Genomic DNA, 18,863 nt, shown 5'->3' with positions numbered 1-18,863 from the left:
ATTTATCTTTAAAACTTTTTCTAAAAGGTTTTAGGTAGGGAGTCAATTTTTGGTATATGATTATCCAACTGCTCTAGCATCATTTATTGGAAAGACCGTTCTTACCCTTGACGAACTGCTGAATTGCATGTGGGTTAATACTTGAACTCTCTAGTGTGTTTCACTGGTCTATGTGTCTAGTCCTTGTACCAATAATACACACTATAAATTACTGCAGCTTTAAGTAAGTTTTGAAACCTCATTGTCTTTCAACTTTTTTTCCTTCAAAATTATTTATTTTCCATGAATAAAAAAAAAACTTACTAGGATTTTGAATGGTACTGCACTGACGGTGAAGATAAATTTGAGAAGTGTCATCTAAATTAAAATGAGTCTTCCCATTCATAATTATGGAATGCTCTTCCATTTATTTTCATCTTTAATTATTCTCTGAAATATTTATGGTTTTCGATATAGAGATTTTACATTTCTTTTACTAAATTTATTGTATCGCATTTCATATTTTGATGTTATTTTATATTGATTTAAAAATTTAATAAATTTTTAGCAATTGCTAGTACATAAAAGTATCATTGATATTTACATATTGGCCTTGCATATATCAGTTCTTGCTAAACTTACTGAATTCTTTTTTTCTTTAAGTTGTAGATGGACACAGTACCCTTTATTATTATTATTTATTTATGTGGTGCTGAGGATTGAATCTAATGCCCCATGCACACAAGGCCACTGAGTCACAACCCCAGCCCCTGACTTACTGAATTCTGAATTCTGATAGTTTGTCGATTCTTTATTTTCTATATACACAATCGTGTCTGAAAGTAGACAGTTTTGCATCTTTCTTTTTTATTTTTGGACATTATTTATTTAGCTGCATTGTGCTACCTAGCATTTCCAGTAGGATATTGACTAGACATGGTCCCAGTATTGTTCCTAATCTCAAAGAAAGCTGTCAATAATATCTTGCCACTGAATGTTATTACTTTTGATTTTACTAAATGACCCTTAAGTTGAGGGAGTTTCCTGGGTATGAATTCTTATTACAAATAGGTATTCAATTTTGTCCAGTGCTTTTTCTGCATATGTTGAGATAACCAAAATCCTATCTTCATGCCGATAATCTCCAAATTCTTATTCAAATTCTTTCTTATGCTCTTATTTTTTTGCTTTGAATACTTTTTGGGGACTCAACATAGGGCTTATCATATAATACCTTTCATGATATTATCTAAGTAGACATGGCATCAATTTTGACTTGGCTAAATTTTTAACTGCTTTCAGAGAAGTTGATTTGCTGGAAGTTCATTTGAAGACCAACTTTCTTGCCAGAAGAACATTTTTATTTGGCCTAAAAAATAATAATACACTTATGGCATTGTTATTAGTGGGAAAATAATGGTAATGTACTAGTTAATTGCTTTATCCCTTGCACTTTAGAGACATTATCTCATTTGATCCTAGCAATGCTAAAAGCTGAATTTTATTGCTCTAATTTTAAAGATGAGGGCATTGAGACTTAGAGAAATTGAGTGACTTGTTCCAACTGCACGTGATGAAGCTGGGGTTCAACCCAGGCCAAGAGACTCTACAGAAAACACAATGAACTACTAGACTATATTGTATCTCATATATCACTTTATGAAAATAAAGCCCACAAAATAGTCATTCCTATCACATTCCTGTATCTCACTGCATCACTGAACTCCTAACCTTAGAATAGGATACAGCAAAAACAAAGTTTGGAATGCCTACCATGCAAATTCCTTGAAGATGAGAACAAAAGCAACATAACTTCTTTTTGACAACTAGACATCTGACTGCATCATGCCCTCATTTAAATATTTCAGTGGCTCCTCATTTCCCTTAAAATAAAATCCCAGTTCCCTAATATAGCCTATACATTTTTAATCATGCATTTTGGCTTAATGTTCCAGCCTTAAGTTTTACCACTGTCCCTCTCAAACTTTGCCACCATGGATTTAAATTTTTTTCTTGTCTTTAGGCCTCAGGACATCTTTTTCACCCCCACCATTGTTGCTGTTTATTTTCAAAATCACACATTACACACACACACACACACACACACACACACACACACACACACACACACAAACATTCAATCAAAAATTTATTCAACAAATCCCCAGTTTTTTCAGTCACTAAAAATAAGGAATAATTCACAAATATACATGTCATCCTTGCAGAGGGGCCATACCATGCTAATCTTCTCTGTATCATTCCAATTTCAGTATATGTGCTGCCAAAGCGAGCCCAGGACTTGGTACGTCTTTTTTACTATGACCGTGGAGATTCTATACCCCTGTCTTCCTCTTCTCCTAACTACCTTCTTTCTCCCATGGTTTCAGGGCTTAGAGCATTTCCTTGTGTTTCCATAGTGTATTTCATTTTCCTATCCTCTACCATTCATATTTTAACTGTTTATATACTGCATCTTAATTACATTGTGGGCTTAGTAACAGTGAATACTATGTCACTGTTTTGTGTGTAAAAAATCTCCAAGATCCAATACAGTCTGCCAAATAATAGACCTTCAATATTTATTAAATGCATACATAATTATTTCCAGATTGCTTTATCAACTCCATTTTTCCTGAGATTATTTTCTAGTCTTCATGTAAATTAATATATGTTTTAAAGTGCTCAAAAGAAAATCTGAAAATATAGCTTATATTTACCAAATACATAACTCAGTTCTGGAAAAAAAATACATAAAATTAGTTAGCATTACATATCCATCTCTGAGTTTTTCCTTGCAGATATAATGAGAAACAGGACTTAAATCTCCAAGAGTTAGATTTAGATAGTTATCTATTCCAAAGAATAAGTACATATAAATCACAATCTCTTTCTTCATTAACGGGCAAAATAATTTCCTTTCAAATATCACCTCCATGTACTACTGTGTTCATTTTCTATTTCTGTGAATAAATGACCACACATTAGGCTGCTTAAAACAACACATATTTATTATCTCATAACTCTGTAAGTCACATATCCAGGAAGTCTCTACTGGGTTCTATTTAGGATTTCCCAACCAAAGCTGGCTAGGCTTTTATCTGGAGGCTCTGAGGAAGAATCTCCTTCCATTCATTAAAGACAGTTAATAGAATTCAGATCCTTGTGATTGTGGAACTAAAGTCTCTATTTTCTTGCAGCCTATCAGCTGCAGATCACTCCAGCAACTAGCAATTACTATGAATCCTTACAGTAGACACTCCATCTTCAAAACCAGCTCTCCTGAATTATATCTTTCCTGTGCTTCAATTCTCTCTGACATCTCCTTTTTGCTACAAGTCTGAGTAAGCACTACTTTTATGGGGCTCATGGGATTAGGCTAATCATACCTAGTAATGTCATTTTTTTTTTTCTTGGTACCAGGGATTAATAACCACTGAGCCACATTCCCCAGTCCTTTTTATTTTTTATTTTTAGGCAGGGTCTCACTAGGTTGCTTACAGACTTGCTAAATTGCTAAGACTGGCTTAGAATTTGTGGTCCTCTTGCCTTAGTCTCCCAAACCACTGGGATTACAGGAGTGTGCCACCATGCCCAGCTAGTAATGTCACTTTCGACTAACCCTAAATCAACTGATTAGTAACCTTAATTAGTTCAGCAATAATTCATTTTTACCACGTAACATAACAACTGCACATATAACACTCCATCACAGTTATAGTCCTTTGGATTAGGGCAGAAAATTTAGAGGGACTGTTTTTAGAATTCTGGCACAACTAATACTACTACTAACAGATATCTTTTACTATATGCTTACATGTACTGTACACAAGCTATCTTAATATCTCAGGTTTCAAAGCTCAAGCAGATTTTGGAGAGCACCTACGCATGAAGGAAGCTTACATGGAGTATCAGAACCCAAAGTGAGGAGGCCTTCACACGGGCAGAGCAACTCTGAGCACAGATGGAACCCAAGCTGTGAGGCGGGTATGTGCATGGGGAAGAGGCAGGCATTTGCAGGGGTGATGGTAAACTAAATATGTAAAAGGGGGTTGATCAAGTAATATATTAAGGATAATGAACATCAAACTTCTATTAGAGAAAGGAGTTACAAACAGGCAATGGAAGGAAGTCATACAGAATGAACTGTAGGGTGTTGGATTTTCTTTTTTCTTCTTTTGTGGTGCTACGGATCAAATCCAGGGCCTTATGCATTCTAAGGAAGTGCTCTACCAAGCTAAACCCCAGCCCATGCACTGTAATTTGATGTCAGAGTAAACTCATCACTTTCAATGTATAGACAGGGATAAATACATATGTGTAAGCACATGCACACATTTATAGCTGTTCTATCGAATGAACTGCTCCCACTAAGACCTAATGCAATGAGAAATCTAGATCCCAGACCTTGGCTTCTGAAGTAGTGTTTTACCCCAAAAGAAATCAGGCACTTTAATAGCACAAAAAACATTAGAAAAACATCATGAAGACATGCTAAAAGATAACTAATCAAAACTGCAAGGTCGTGAAAAGGAAAGGCTGAGAAACTGTTACTGAATGGAGATATAAGGAGACAAGGTGACTAAAAGAAACATGGTACCTTTTATTGGATTCAGGAGCAGAAAAAGGGCATGAAAAGAACTAATGAAATCCAAATAGTCTATAGTTTAGTTAATAATAATAAATACCAAAGTTGATTTCTTAATTTTGACTAATATACCTGGGTTATACAAGATGTAACATTAGGATAAACTGGGTAAAGGATACATGGTAAATCTAGCTACTACCTCTGCAAATTTTTCTGCAAATATAAAGTATTTCAGAAATAAAAACTTATTTTCAAAGAAGGCAGAAGCTGAGCATGGTAGCACACGCCTGTAATCCCAGCAGCTCAACAGGCTGAGGCAGGAGGGTCACAAGTTCAAAGCCAGCCTCAGCAACTTATCAAGGCCCTAAACAACTCAGTGAGATCTTGTCTCAAAATAAAAAATAAAAAGGGCTGGGGACGTGGCTCCAGTGATTAAGTGCACCATGGGTTCAATCCCAGTAACAACAACAATAACAAGACAGAGGAGCAAGCTTGAAGAGGCTCTACTGCCCAAATTTAAAACAATTTAAGCATCAACATAAGTAATGATAGTATTCTCAAATAATGCAAGGAAAGAGAATCTTTGTGTCATACACACTACTTTTCTGTAAGTTTGAGATGTTCTACAATTTAAAAATTTCCACACTCACATGTTCTTTTTTATTGCCATCACTTTTACTGCAGTCCTGGTTGCAAAAAACTTACGAAATATAAAATCAGAGAAGTAGAGACTAATTTGGAATCAACAGAGAGTAGTTAAACTAGTAAGGAAACAGAAGATCCAAAGTTCAGGAAATTAAGGCAGGCTGGGAACTAAGTGCAGATAATCACAACAGTAGATTGAGGAAGACATAAAACCCAATTGTCCAGGGCAGGGAGGTAGAGTAGGACAGAGTGGGGGTCAGGAGAAAGAGAGACAATGAAGGCAAGTATAAATACAGGTTCAGACAATTCCAATGAATTCTAATGCTATTTTGGCATTCAGGTGGCTACAAACATTTAGCAGTAAGTTTCAAAGACACAAAGAAAATGCAAGGAGGAAAATAAGTTTACAAATCTAAAGACAATGATACTAAATAAACACAAACTTAAGCACAAAATGCCTAGAAAATAAGCTTAAGGCCTCACAGTGAGTTGCATAACTGAAATCTAACCAAAGGGAAACTTCTTCTTGAGCAAGAAATACTCATTGAGAAGAACACTAAATGATACAAGAAATAATGTTCATGATATGTTTTAAAGAGAAACATTCTTTGAACCAATCTTTGCCTTTTAACAAGTACGAATAGAGAAATATTACACTGTAACTCCTTGAAAACTTATTAAGAGAAAAATTTTTTGAGCATTTACTCTGTGCCAGGCACAGTCCCTAAAGGGTCAGCCATGGACTACTGCACGACCAGAGAGCAATAACCTTTGACCTTTAACATGAAGTGTTTGAAAATGAACGTTAAAAAAAAAAATGTCAAGTAGCCTGATTTGCATTCCTGCCCAGATGGAGCATCACCCCACCTATGCATAAATGTGCTCCACATAAATTTCTGATGAAAATGCCTCTCAATAAGCAGCCCTGGATCAGGTGATATTCCAAAGGCAAGATCAGAATTATGCTGGTCTGCAACAACACTTTTCAACCTAGGGTCTACAGTTCTCTGGTGAGATCAGGGATAGGCCAAAAAACATTCATAACCTTTGAAGTTACATGCAAATTTTTGTGTGCCTATAAATATTAGCACATTTTTTTGAAAGAGGGCTTATACTTTCAACATACACATAAGACACAGACAGTTGAATGATAGTATAATTACAAGTAAATTGTCTATAAAGCTAACATAGTCTTATACTAATAAATAAATTCATCCATCAAATCAATCCTGAGAGCTTGCCAGGTATGTATCAGACATAGTTACAGAAGTGCTACTTCAGAACAAAGTAGGTGGGTAGTTCCCTTCTATTCTATGTTTCTCTTGCAACAATGTATCAGGTTCTAAGTTAAACACTGGTGATACAAAGGTAAATAAGACATGATCCCTACCCTTTGCAACACTTAGAATACATTGTGTGTAGTGAAGAATGATAGGTATAAAACAGTGTGAGATAAGAACATGAGCTTTGGAATCAAACAGACATTAGCCCTCCATTCTACCACTAATTAGCTGAATGATCTTGAGCTACTGCTTAATATTAATTCTGTATCTTGCTTTCCCTATCAATAAAGTAGGGATAAGAAATTCTGATTTTTAGGTTTGAAATGAGGATTAAATGTAAACAATGCTCTAAATACCACACCTGGCAATGGTAGGTACACAAAAAACTGAGTTATTACTACGATTATAGGTACCCAGAGGAAAGAAATTTGTTCTGGCTGGGAGATCTCACTGAAGACTACCACACTCAATTTTGGGTGCCATGTTTTAGAAAATACAATGACAAATGGATGATAGTGTGTGTTCAGAGAAAAATAACTAAGCTGATCAGGAAACTTGGAATCAGGTACCAAAAACTGATGATTTGAAGGAACTTAAGTTACAAGTGAGAATGCAAATTCTCAAAAAAGAGAATATTTTAAGTTCTATGTGTGGTTGGAAGGTAAATATTGGATCAAGAAATCAAAATTTCAAGGACACAAATTTTACATATTCAATATAATTAAGACACATATAACAAAATAAGCTGTCTGGAGACAGCGTAGGACACTTCAGAGCTTAGTGATTTCTTTGAAGTGAAAGGTGTTAAAAAGGTGCTAGAATCCAGGTGTCGAGGATACTCTGAATTGAATTCATCTGTTGAACAAAAAGGTTATAAAATGCCACCTACCATCCCTTCCAATGCTGAGATTTTACATTTTTTTAATTAAAATTCTTTATTAGTAGGATACTATTGGTTGGTAATAACACAAGACTCAACTTGAAATAAGTGAAACAAGGGAATTAGTGGCTTGCATAATCATGAAATCCAGGGGCAGGTTAAACTGCTGACAGTCTGATCAGGACTCCAGCTCAGCTTCTCTACAGTTTTCCCCCAAGGTCAGTCCTCCTCTGGATGTTGACTCTCCTCTGTCAGCAGCAACAGCGGCTATATGTCTCTGTATTTATGTCCAGTGAGGAGAAAGAAAACTACCTATCTTAACAACCAACAAAGTCCTAGGCTTCTCTGTTACATCAGGCTGAAACAATCACTATGGCCAGGCACTAACTGGCTTAGGTCCAGGTTACTGCCCATTCTTTAACCAATCCCTCTGTTAAAAGGGAAGATTCATGTCCGTTGGTTTATGCCATGAGAACAGAGATAAAACACCCAACTCCAAGAGTTGCTAAATAATGAGGGAGTGATGGGTCCTCAAAGGAAAATCTGGGTGCTGTTAAGAAAGGCCAGAGGAAGAAAGAAGAATGGTTTGGCAACAGTATTGGGGTCCCAGCAAGAAACAGATTCACACATTCAAAGCTAAGTAATTGGAAAGATTTTTTATTTATTTATTTAATTTTTTTAGTTGTAGATGGACACAATATCTTTATTTATTTTTATGTGGTGCTGAGGATTGAACCCAGTGCCTCACATGTGCTAGCCAAATACTCTACCACTGAGCTGCAACCCCAGCCCTGGAAAGAATTTTTTAAACAGTTGATCTACAAAGATTTAAAGAAACCCTATGGCTAGCCACTCCTCCTGCAGCTAAGTAGACAAGGGGAAAGGTTATGACAACCCAGAGAGCTTAGTTGTAATGTAGAGAGCCACTGGATAGAAACTGACCTTTGAAAGAGGAAGCAGCCAACCCACAGTAACCTGGTGGAGAGGGAGCTGGGGGAAGACATGCTCCGACCTCACTCTCCTCCATCTGCTAATCTCCCACTAGTGGCTCTGGCCAAAGGCAAGCAGAGGATAAGAGGACCTTGTTAATGCAATCCACGATGCAGGTTGGCCTCCCCAGATATAGAGCAGGCGAGAAGGATGGAGCACAGATGGAAGAGCAAGTGGAAGATACTCAGCGTAACAACCAAGGACTAGCCTATGCAGATAATCAGCTGCCAAAATATACAGGAGAGTCAAGTGTCCTAGGGGATCTGATCTACCCACTTCTCACTTATTACCTTCTCAGTGCACACTGCCCACTTCCAGTGAAGACAGTTGTCTGTAGGCAAACAAAAACACACACAGAGCCGGGGCTCCCGATAAGCAATTTTAGGATCTTTACGAATTTTATTTTCTTTATTTACATTTTATTATTCCCTAGTTTGCCTATTTTTGCTGGGCTAAGGACAGTTAATCATAAAGTTTTATGTCCACAGATAAGAAGTGAGTCCTGAAATCCCCTAAAGGCCAGTGGTTTTACGAAAAGAAGGGTAAGAAATCAGGAGACAAAACTGAGGGGTTTAGTAACAGGGCCGCCTTTCTACAGCAACATCCTTCTATCAGAGTTTGTTTCATTTAATGCTTCCCTGATCTTCTGTATCTTATTTGCCCAAGAGGCAATTCCCTTTAATTCCTTCCTTCTTGAGTTCTGCCACAAGACACAGGAGCACATATCAAGAACTTGCAGCTGAGAGAATCTGTTTTTGTACAAAGCTGATTCAATGCTATTGCAGGATTTGGTGTAATCTTACACTTCAGAAGCAATTTTAATGAATGTTAAAGTACTAACCTGCAAAAATGAATGCCATCTAACACACTCTTTCTGTGGAAAAACATGTTGCAACTCTATAAAGAATAATTTCTAAGCATAAGTCATTCATTAACTAGGAAATGGCCTATAGATTATGTGAGAAGTTTTGGGACTGGCTGTTAACACACAGCATTGTGATGCTAACCACAGAGTACTCTTCCTCTTCTTGGATGTGTTTTCAGAGCAGAGAACAGCATTTCTGAAACACTTTTTAAGAATTTCTGCCAAGACCAGGAACTCGAGGAGGCAGTGGTGTCCCAGAAATCTAGAAGTATATTTCTTTAGCAGCTTTCAGTGCCCTTGTCACTGGGAATAGAATAACAAAGCACGCAGAAAGGCAGCAGAACCCACAGCTCAATCCTGCTTAATCACATTAGAAATGGAAACGCAATTGGCAACTTTTAAGTATTAGACACTAAAAAAAGTAACTTTTGTAAGTAAGCAAAATGGCATTCTTTTCTTTTCTTTCTTTTTTTTTTTTGGTGGTGGTGCTGGAAATTGAACCAACAGTTTTGTACATGCTAGGCAAGTTCTTTACCACTTAACTACATCCCCAGCCCCTAAAACTGCATTTTTTAATTTAAAAAGCATGATTTTGAAATGAGAAAACATCTCACATTGTCAGAAAAAGTGAATATTTCTTTAAAAAAAAAAACTCCATCATTTCTGAATATATTGTTAAAGAAAACAAAGTGTATTTTTAAATCCCATAGTTGAAGGACATAACATATGAGGAACTCCTATGGCTTTTATACTAATGTAAAAGAAAAACAGGAAAAAGTAACTTTTAAAGATAAGATCAATCAGTTTCTTACATTTGGCAGCTTATAATTCTAAAAGCTGTTTAGTTGATAAGACTATGTTTTCATATAGGTCTCTGGGAATTAATGATCATTTCTGAATTAACACCATGACAGGGAACCTTGAAATGAAAATTTATAACACCCAAGGTGAAAGGATATATTTTTTCTTTCTTCTATTACTAACCCTGGCTGTTGGCCCTAAGCACTCAGAATAGAAACTCTTTCATATTTTAAAACAAACAACACATCAAAAACAAAATACATGTGTACCCGTAAGACATAAGAAAAAAACTGAGTGAACACAACATAGAAAGTTTTCTCCATTGTGTGTGTGTGTTTGTGTGTGTGTGTGTGTGTGTGTGTGTGTGTGTGTGTGTGTGAGTGTGGTACTGAAGGTTGAAGCCAGGGTCTAACACTTGATTTATCTCCAGTGTTTTTTCTCCATTTTGAAACACCAACAACAATGTTTTTGAATGAGAAGTTAAAATATAGACAATTTCTAGAGATGTAGCAACAAACATAATAGGACATTACCTTAACTAATCAAAGTTCAATACTGAGTCACAAAAAGATTATGCATGCATTGCTACATATTCAAGTGGCTATTCTTAATAAGAACCAGTAGTCACACATTGCTATTAAGTATAAATTATTTGCTATGAATAATTGTGATAATTATAAATATCAATCATTATGAATTTTTCACTAGGATTACATTACAAAACACAACACTGAATGACATTACTGTGAATATTCAAATCACAGAAGCATGAAGTACGTGAAGTAGACAGCTTGAAAAGCTGGAGCAGAATTCAGTACGGGACTAATGAGAAATGAGTTGGCAAATGTGACAGACCAAGTCACAAAAAGCCTAAGAATCTTAGACTTCTATTCCATTATGTTATGCTTTTCAAACTTAAGTCTGAGTACTCCTGTACCAAAGGAATATGTAAAGTTGTATAAAGACAGTATATCTTCTACTAGTGTCAAGTTTCTGAAAAACAATTAGAAGTTAAATCACTGTTTTTAAATTGAATTCAATGTTATTAGAACATCAAATTAATGTGAATTTTTCAGACAGAACACAAAACCTCAAAGCAACTTCACTTTTATAGTAGTTCAACCTAGAGCCACTATTTTTTGCTATTAAGAACAATTTGAAGATGAGTGCACACCTGTAATCCCAGTGACTTGGGAGGCAGAGGAAGGAGGGTCACAAATTCAAGGGAAATTTAGTGAGACCTTGTCTCAAGATAGAGTTTAATAAAAAGAGCTGGGGATGGAACTCAGTTGTAAAGTGCTCCTGGATACAGGGAGAGGTATGGAAGGGAGTGTTGGATAATCTGAGGAAAACTTTAAGAAGCAGTACGGGAAATATGACGGCACTAAGATTTCTGTTTGTTGGATTGCTTTTTTAAAGTGAGAGACTGATATGATCAGATTTGTACTTTAGGAGGATCTTTCAAGATAAGTAGTTTGAAGGACAGGCTCAAGCACACAGGACCAGAATGGCAGATGACAATCTGAAAAGTAGGAATAGTCTGTGCAAGAGATAAAAAGCCCTCAACCAGAGCTGAGGCTGTGAAAACAAAAATGCCAGGAAGATTCTGGAAAGTTTAGGAGGCAGACCAGTCAGATTCTAATTGAATGCACAATAATTATTCAATGAGGAAACTTTTAAAGCTCCACTTAAAAATAGTACTTTCAGTATACCTTTAAGTCACAGAAACAATAAGGCTGTGGCATGCTAGCATAAATGTTATACCAGAAATTAAATAAAATTTGATTTATGAAAACTATGTTTTAAAAAAAATCCATGTTTTCAAAATGTTAAGAAAAAAATTAATGTATTCCTATTAATGAACTACTAGGTAATAGCTTTTCTAAAGACATAACTACACAGCCTGAGGATCAGAGTTAAGAATGCCTTCAATCCTTAATGTGATATTGTAAAACAAATGAATGAATAAGCACAGACTCTCTTCTGAAAAAGCAGCCTAAGTACTTCAGATATCTGATTACTTAATAATAAAAGCCACATTAGTCATCTCACAGGGTAGATATGTGGTTATGGCCCAGGAAATTTAATGTAGGCCTTGCTAGCTAAAAGGTACAAAGCAAAATTAAAGTTAAACCTTCATTAGTAAGTTGACAGCAAAGTACAGCCACTAAGAAACAAAACAAAACAGACATTAGACCAAGGGAAACTGAATTAAGACAACTAAAAAAAAAAGAAAGAAAGAAAGAAAGAGAATCATACAGAACATATTTGTGAAAATATTGCAACTTGAAAAAAAAGTACATTTTAACTTACTTAAAATTTACTAACCTGATCATATATTTTAAGATTACATCAACTACATCAGAAATATTAAAAACATTGTGGAAATTATGTAGAAAATATGAAGGCTAGAACAAGACTGAAAGCAAGTTGTGTGTGTGTGTGTGTGTGTGTGTGTGTGTGTGTGTGTGTGTTTTAGATGAAGCTCCAGCTCTCAAAAACCATGGTGTAAGAATTTAACTTAGCATAAGAATTTTAAGATACTTCACTTAACTGTAATGGACTCATCTATACATGGAGAATGTTCACCCATTTTATTTGCTAATTTATGCTTGCTACTTTACAGAAAATCCTAAGACTTAGGGTACACAAAAATTCATAACAGAAAGAATAACTGAAAAAATACAAATCACACTGTAATTCTCAGAAAGTCCCTCTCCATTCTAACACCAGATCTAATTGAAATGATTCATTTTATAAGACCACTGGATGTTTTTCACCTCTTTTGAAAAGCAGAATGAAAAACATACCAACCACAAAGCAAAAATAGAACTGTCTTGAATTTTGCATTTAAATATATGTTGAATTAATGCAAGAAAATGCTATAACAGAAATAGTTGACATTCTACAAAGGAAATCAAAACACTTCTCTATCTTCTCCTAGATTATCTATACACAGAACTGTTATGTTGTTAATTTGTTTTTTAGAAATGCCATCTGCTTCTCCCAAGCCTCCTTCTCCAAATCAGGTCATTGCAGGTGTCTTTATTGGTAGTAACACAAAACATTATCCGACAGACAAGAAGTGGGCAACGGTAGAATGGAAAGAGTTAAAAGAGGGATGGAGACACACAATATTAACAATGTTTTACTTTGCATTTTGAAAAAAAATAGCCCTGTATATATATGGATTATGAGGCTGTAGGCTCACATTTATTATGAGTGGCTATCTACAGTCTAACAGCACAGTAATAGGGCATTAATCTCATTATTCTATGGGTGGTATGGAAGAACTGCCATGCAATTTTGAGTAACCAACCCCTTGCAATTCCATGCATCAGGTTACAGGAAGAACTACAGGAGTTTCCCCAAATCTGCAACTTCCAGGATCTCCCACCACAATCAATATATAAATTCAAGTTATATGTGTGTGAGAAATATGTGAATATCAAAAAATTAAGAAACCCCAAAGAATTGTTTCTGATAAAATAAAATACATATGTACACGTATGCATAGGAAAAGAAAGGATAATATTCTAGGTTAAAAGTGGTTATCTTTAGGTATCTGAAATATGAGTTATTTCTACTTTTTCCCTTTGCTTCTCTGATTTTCTAGCTCTCCAACAACATGTAACTTTCACAATTAAAGAAAAAAAAGCTAAATAGGTGCAGAGTTTCTAATCCTAAAGCAACAATTAATCTGGATTAAAGACACAAAGTAGCATATCTTGAAGCCTCATGAAAATCACTGAGGAGCGATCTTTCCCTACTTGGTTTGGAGGAACCCGTCTGCAAGGCTCCCCAAGCGCAGTGATAACCTCCCTATTCTGGGGCCTTACAAACTGAGGAGACAAAGTTGTTTCATACAAACTTGGTCAAGCGCTTCTGCATCAGCAAAACTCACTCCCAGCTCTCCCGTGACCCCGCCCCCCACGGCACGCCCAGTCCCGAGGACCCCGCACCGGACCCTCTGCCCCTCTGGAAGTGTTCCCGAAGACTCAGTCCCCCGAATCTGAGCCCCATAGCTCACCTCCACTCTCCTTCATCTACCACTACCCCAAGGGCTCCAGGAGAAGGAAAGAGCGGAGCAGACTTGGCGGCAGCCGCCACCGATCCCGGTGACCTTGGACGAGCCACTACGCCTCTCCGAGCCTCAGTTTCCTACTATGCTCCCTTCCTGGCAGGCTGTCTGCAGGCTGAGAAACACGAAGGGCTTTGTAAAAGCTAGGGGCCGTCCTAGGCACTCTGCGCCGATCCCCTCCTCCCCATGCCCCGACACCTCGGAGGCTGCTTTTCTCCGGAGTCTGCCCGTCTCCCCCGGACACGTCGCCCCCCAGCACCGTCCCCACACCTGGCAGCTGCTGTCCTGGGGCAGGTTTTTCACCAAGATCTTCCTGCGGTTGCTCAGCTCCCGCCGCATCCGCTGCAGCCTCGCGGCGACCTCCTCCGGGTGCAGCACCGCGGGCGCGGGGTCCAGGGAGCCCTCGCGCGCCCCCGGCCCCATCGCGCCGCCCAGGCCAGCGCCCCCCTCGCCGCCGCCGTCTCCAGCCGCCGCCGCCATCTTCCCGGGCGCCCCGCGGCTGCGGACTCTTTGGAAGCTCGAGGGGAAGCGGAGAGAGAAAGCGGGAGGAGGCCGGGGCGGGGGCGAGGCGGGCCGAGGCCGCAGAGTGGGCCCAGCTGCGGAGGGGAGGGAGCGAGGGAGGGAGGCGGCGCGGCAGCCAGCAGCCGGCCGGCGGGCGGGAGGAAACCTGAGGAGCAGCCGAGAACCACCTCGCGGCGCCTCCCCTTGCGCCCCCAGCCCCCGCGCGCGGCGCGCCCTCGGCTCCTGGGTCCGCGGCAGGCCCGGCGCCGCCTCCCCCACACCTGTGCGGGCGGCAGGCTCCTCTTCCGCAAGGCCTTAGCGGACGCGGGGGTCGGGCTCTGGGGATGCGGCCCCCGGGCGGCACTCGAAGCCCCAGCGCCTGTCCCGGCTCGGCCCCCCACGAACACCGCAGCCCTCCCAGGAACCCCTCGAAATTCCCGCGCTGTGTCGGCTCGGGGGCTGCAGGTGCGAGTTCAGACTTCCGAAACCCTGGGAGGCGGCCGCGCGCCTCCCCGCAGCCCGGCGCGCCCCGGTCTGTAACTCTTCTGGGTGTTCAAGATGGGCATATTTGGCAAAGTTTGAGTTTATGACGAGAGAGAAAATGTGGCTTTCTAGGAAGCGAAGAGAGGGATATTCTGGGGGAAATTTTCATACACTTGGTAAGATCTGATCGTAATCAGATGTGCCCTTCCTCGGTCCCTCAGTACCTGTCGCACAGTTATGAGAACCTGGATAGTTGCGTCTGCAACATATAAAGCGAGGCAGAAACAAAACCTAGAACGGAGAGTTGCTGTGGCAAGGGCTGGAAGATACATAACTGGAATATTATTCGAATTGAACCTTGAAGGGAGAGCTAGGCTACAGAACTATAATCAAAGTGAGGTCACCAGCTCTATCAAGTAACCAAAAGACCGTTCAGCAAGGGGAACATGCTTCTTAAGTTTGTAGCATACAACTATATTCTACCCCCCCATACGCACACGAATACTATTTAATGGCAATTTATAATCCAGTAGGAGGAAATGTTTTAAATACGATCAAAAAGTATGAACAAAAAAAAATTTAAAGCATGCTATGAATTCAGTACTTATGAATTCAGTACCATGTGTCCCCACATATTCTAATAAATTACATATATACCATTTACTTTTTACAATAATCCGGTTAAGTAGGTTTTATTTTCCCCACATTGCACATAAAGAAATGGAGTCAGCCAGGCACGGTGGCCACATCTGTAATCCCAGTGACTCAGTAGGCTGAGGCAGGAGGATCACAAATTTCAGTCCAGCAGCCTGGGCAATTTAGCGAAATCTTGTCTCAAAAAATAAAGAAAGGCTGGGGATGTGGTAGATGGAGTGCCCTGGGTTCAATTCACAGAACTGGGGGAAGAAAAAAAAAAAAAAAAAAAAAAAAAGAAAGAAAGAAATGAAGTCTGATTTAATTAATTCTAGGGGCCAATGTTCTAAATAATATAAAATGATTCATCTATTATCCCTCCACCCAAAAATAATGTCTGCTAATATTCTTGATTTAAATTTTCTGCTAACACTTGTATCATTAAAATGATATTCAGCAGTACACCTATGTTCATAGCAGCTATGAATATCTATCTAGTCAAAGGTGATGAACAGATGAATTGTGAAATATGTGTGTGTATGCACACAGACACCTACACACGCAATGAAATATTATTCAACAATGAAAATGAGTACTGCCACAAGGAAGATGAATCTCCAAAACCCTAAGTGAAAAGAAGCCAGAGACAGAGGTCACATAATATATGATTTCATTCACATGAAATATCCCAAATAGGCAAATCCATAGAGCAGAATTGAAGACTGGTAATTACCATGGATCATAAGAAAGGGGTAATTAAAACAACTGTTTAAAGGATAGAGACTTCTTTCAGAGCAATAAAACTGTTTTGGAACTAAATGGAGGTGACAATCACCAAAAATTGTGAATGTATTTAAAATGGCCTCTGAATTGTTCCTTTTTAACTGGTGGGTTTTATAATATGAATTTCACCTTATAAAATTTTTAAACAATACTCTGTAGTTTGTCACTGTCTCCTGTCTTCTACAGTATATCCTCTGAGCCCCTTTCAATGCTAACATAATTGAACATCATTATTATTCAAGGCGGCATATTATTCTATCTTAAGAATTACCATAATATACCCCACTAATCTTGAGGTAGTAGACATTTTTATCTGTTATAAACAGCATTGAGTTTAATATCCTGTGTCCATAATTGAAGACCTGTACTTTTCTACGGAATAAATTTTTGCATCAGAGTCAGCATATTGAAAGATTTGAATATGCATTTCCAAACTACCTTCCTCTGTTTTTTCCATTATACGCATGGTAAGAAAGTGCTTATTTCTCTGCTTGTAACCATGATATTCTGATATCAAAACTATCCCTTATTTGTTTTAAATTTATTCCTTTCAGACTCCAATAGCTCTGTTTCATAGAACTGAGAGGCTTTGAAAAGTATATTCTTTAAGCGGGCAAGAAGCAAGAATAGCCTTAGCATATGCTATAACATTGAGTCAGTCCCTCATTAAGTTTCAGGACATATATTTATCCAAATGAGTACTGTCTCCTTGACAAACATTTGTTAAATGCCTATTATGTTCTAGACAATACATATATAAAGGCACTTGAGAATACAGAAATAATAAAATAAGATTCCTGTATGATAGGAACTGAGTCAGTGGCAGAAAAAATGCAATAATTATAATTAAATGTAATAGCATGCAAATAGAACTTAAGGAGTAGTCTCAGGATAGTGATCTGAATCTAAGTTTAGTGATGTTGTTTTACTTAAAACCTTTTCCAAACTGCTTGTATTTGTTTGTTTGTTTGTTGTATTGACTTTAGAATTTTTGGCAAATTCTTCTGCACAGTTTCTGTGGTAGCAAATATACATCTCTTAGACACAGGTTCAATTTTTTGGAAATAATTGAACATTATTTGGAGCCAAGTCCGGTGAGTGAATCAGGTGTTGTGGGGGTTATGATGATGTATCTGGGGTTTGGGGACCCTACTGGGACAGGGTTACAGGGTTATGTTATTAAACCAATTTTATTAAGTAGATATTTGGAATTGATCCCACTCTTAGAGCAATATTGCTAGGTCATATAGGGCAGGGTCTTTCAAACTTTTTGGACCAATCTAGGGGGATTTACATGCCACAGTGGGAAATATTTTGCATCCCAGTCCAGTAAACACACACAATTGAAATGAAGATTTCACAAGAAGTCATGCCCTTACATCATGCAACACATTCTGGAATATCCTATGCCATTCCATTTTTTAAATTGCTGTGATTACACAGTTGATTTTCTGTGGCACTAAATGAATCATTACTTACATTTTGATAAACACTGCTCTAGATTTCAAATCAACAATCTTTCCTTGTTACTTTTGCTCAGTTGTTTTGAAGGAATTTGGAGAAATAATAGACTCTACTGAATTGTTCTTGCCACATTAAAAAAAATGGATGGACTTGCCTTGCAAGCACAAGGCCCTGTGTTCGATCCCCAGCACCACAAAAAAAAAAAAAAAAAAAAAAAAAAAGGATGGAAACTGCAAAGACATGGGAATGCTACTGTCATTCCAAAGAGTTCCTTTCATTTCAGTTTTAACCTGACACTTTAAATAGCTGCTGCCCTAACAAACTAAAGGAACATTCTAATCTGAACTTGAGGTGGAGCACAATTATCAAGCTGCAATGCATTCACCAATGCCCACAGGTAATTATGTAATTATTATGATCACCTTGTTCTTAAATTATGAACCATGTGCTCACTTTAGTCTTTATTTTTTTTAAACATGGGTAGTTATTTTTGTGTATTTTTAAAGCTCTACAATTGGGGGGAAATGTTGAAGAGGTTTAATGAAGTGCCAATTTTTAATAATAGTAAAATAATTCTCTTGTAACCGATCTTATGATTACATATCATGATGACGTGATGAAACAAGTATGTGAAAAGACCTTGTAGACGGTAAGAACAATACACTTTTAGTTATTTATTCACTCAGCAATATATATCAAGTGCCTACAATGTACCAGACACAGTACAATGCACCAAATTAGACTGATTTTTATTCAGAAGAGAACTTTTCCCTGGAGAAAGTCATTGCACTTCAGTAATTGCAAAATTAGTTTGATAAATATTGAAATAAAGTACTTTTCAGTAGCATGGGGACTGGGGGTGGTGGTATTTAATTCTGATCTAGGGGAGG

At 38.0% G+C, this 18,863-nt stretch overlaps 1 protein-coding gene across 4 annotated transcripts in view; it reads right to left on the bottom strand.

Annotated features, from left to right (window-relative positions):
* The window catches only part of RAVER2 (ribonucleoprotein, PTB binding 2), a 92,364-nt gene extending 77,249 nt beyond the window's left edge, over positions 1-15,115 (bottom strand). The window contains exon 1 of one of the 4 annotated variants that reach the window (XM_079133685.1): positions 14,380-15,115. In XM_079133685.1, the coding sequence (XP_078989811.1) occupies positions 14,380-14,589 (210 nt within the window). In that variant the 5' untranslated portion in view covers positions 14,590-15,115. The remainder of the gene's footprint in view (positions 1-14,379) is intronic. The other 3 variants (XM_079133683.1, XM_079133686.1, XM_079133684.1) reach the window with 3 other exon arrangements.
* Between the last annotated feature and the right edge of the window lie 3,748 nt (positions 15,116-18,863).

This window comes from Sciurus vulgaris (genome assembly GCF_902686455.1).
Source record: "Sciurus vulgaris genome assembly, chromosome: 1".
In the NCBI taxonomy this organism is placed as follows: domain Eukaryota; kingdom Metazoa; phylum Chordata; class Mammalia; order Rodentia; family Sciuridae; genus Sciurus; species Sciurus vulgaris.
Note: the sequence above shows the minus strand (reverse complement) of the source record. Positions and strands in the feature narration are given on the sequence as shown.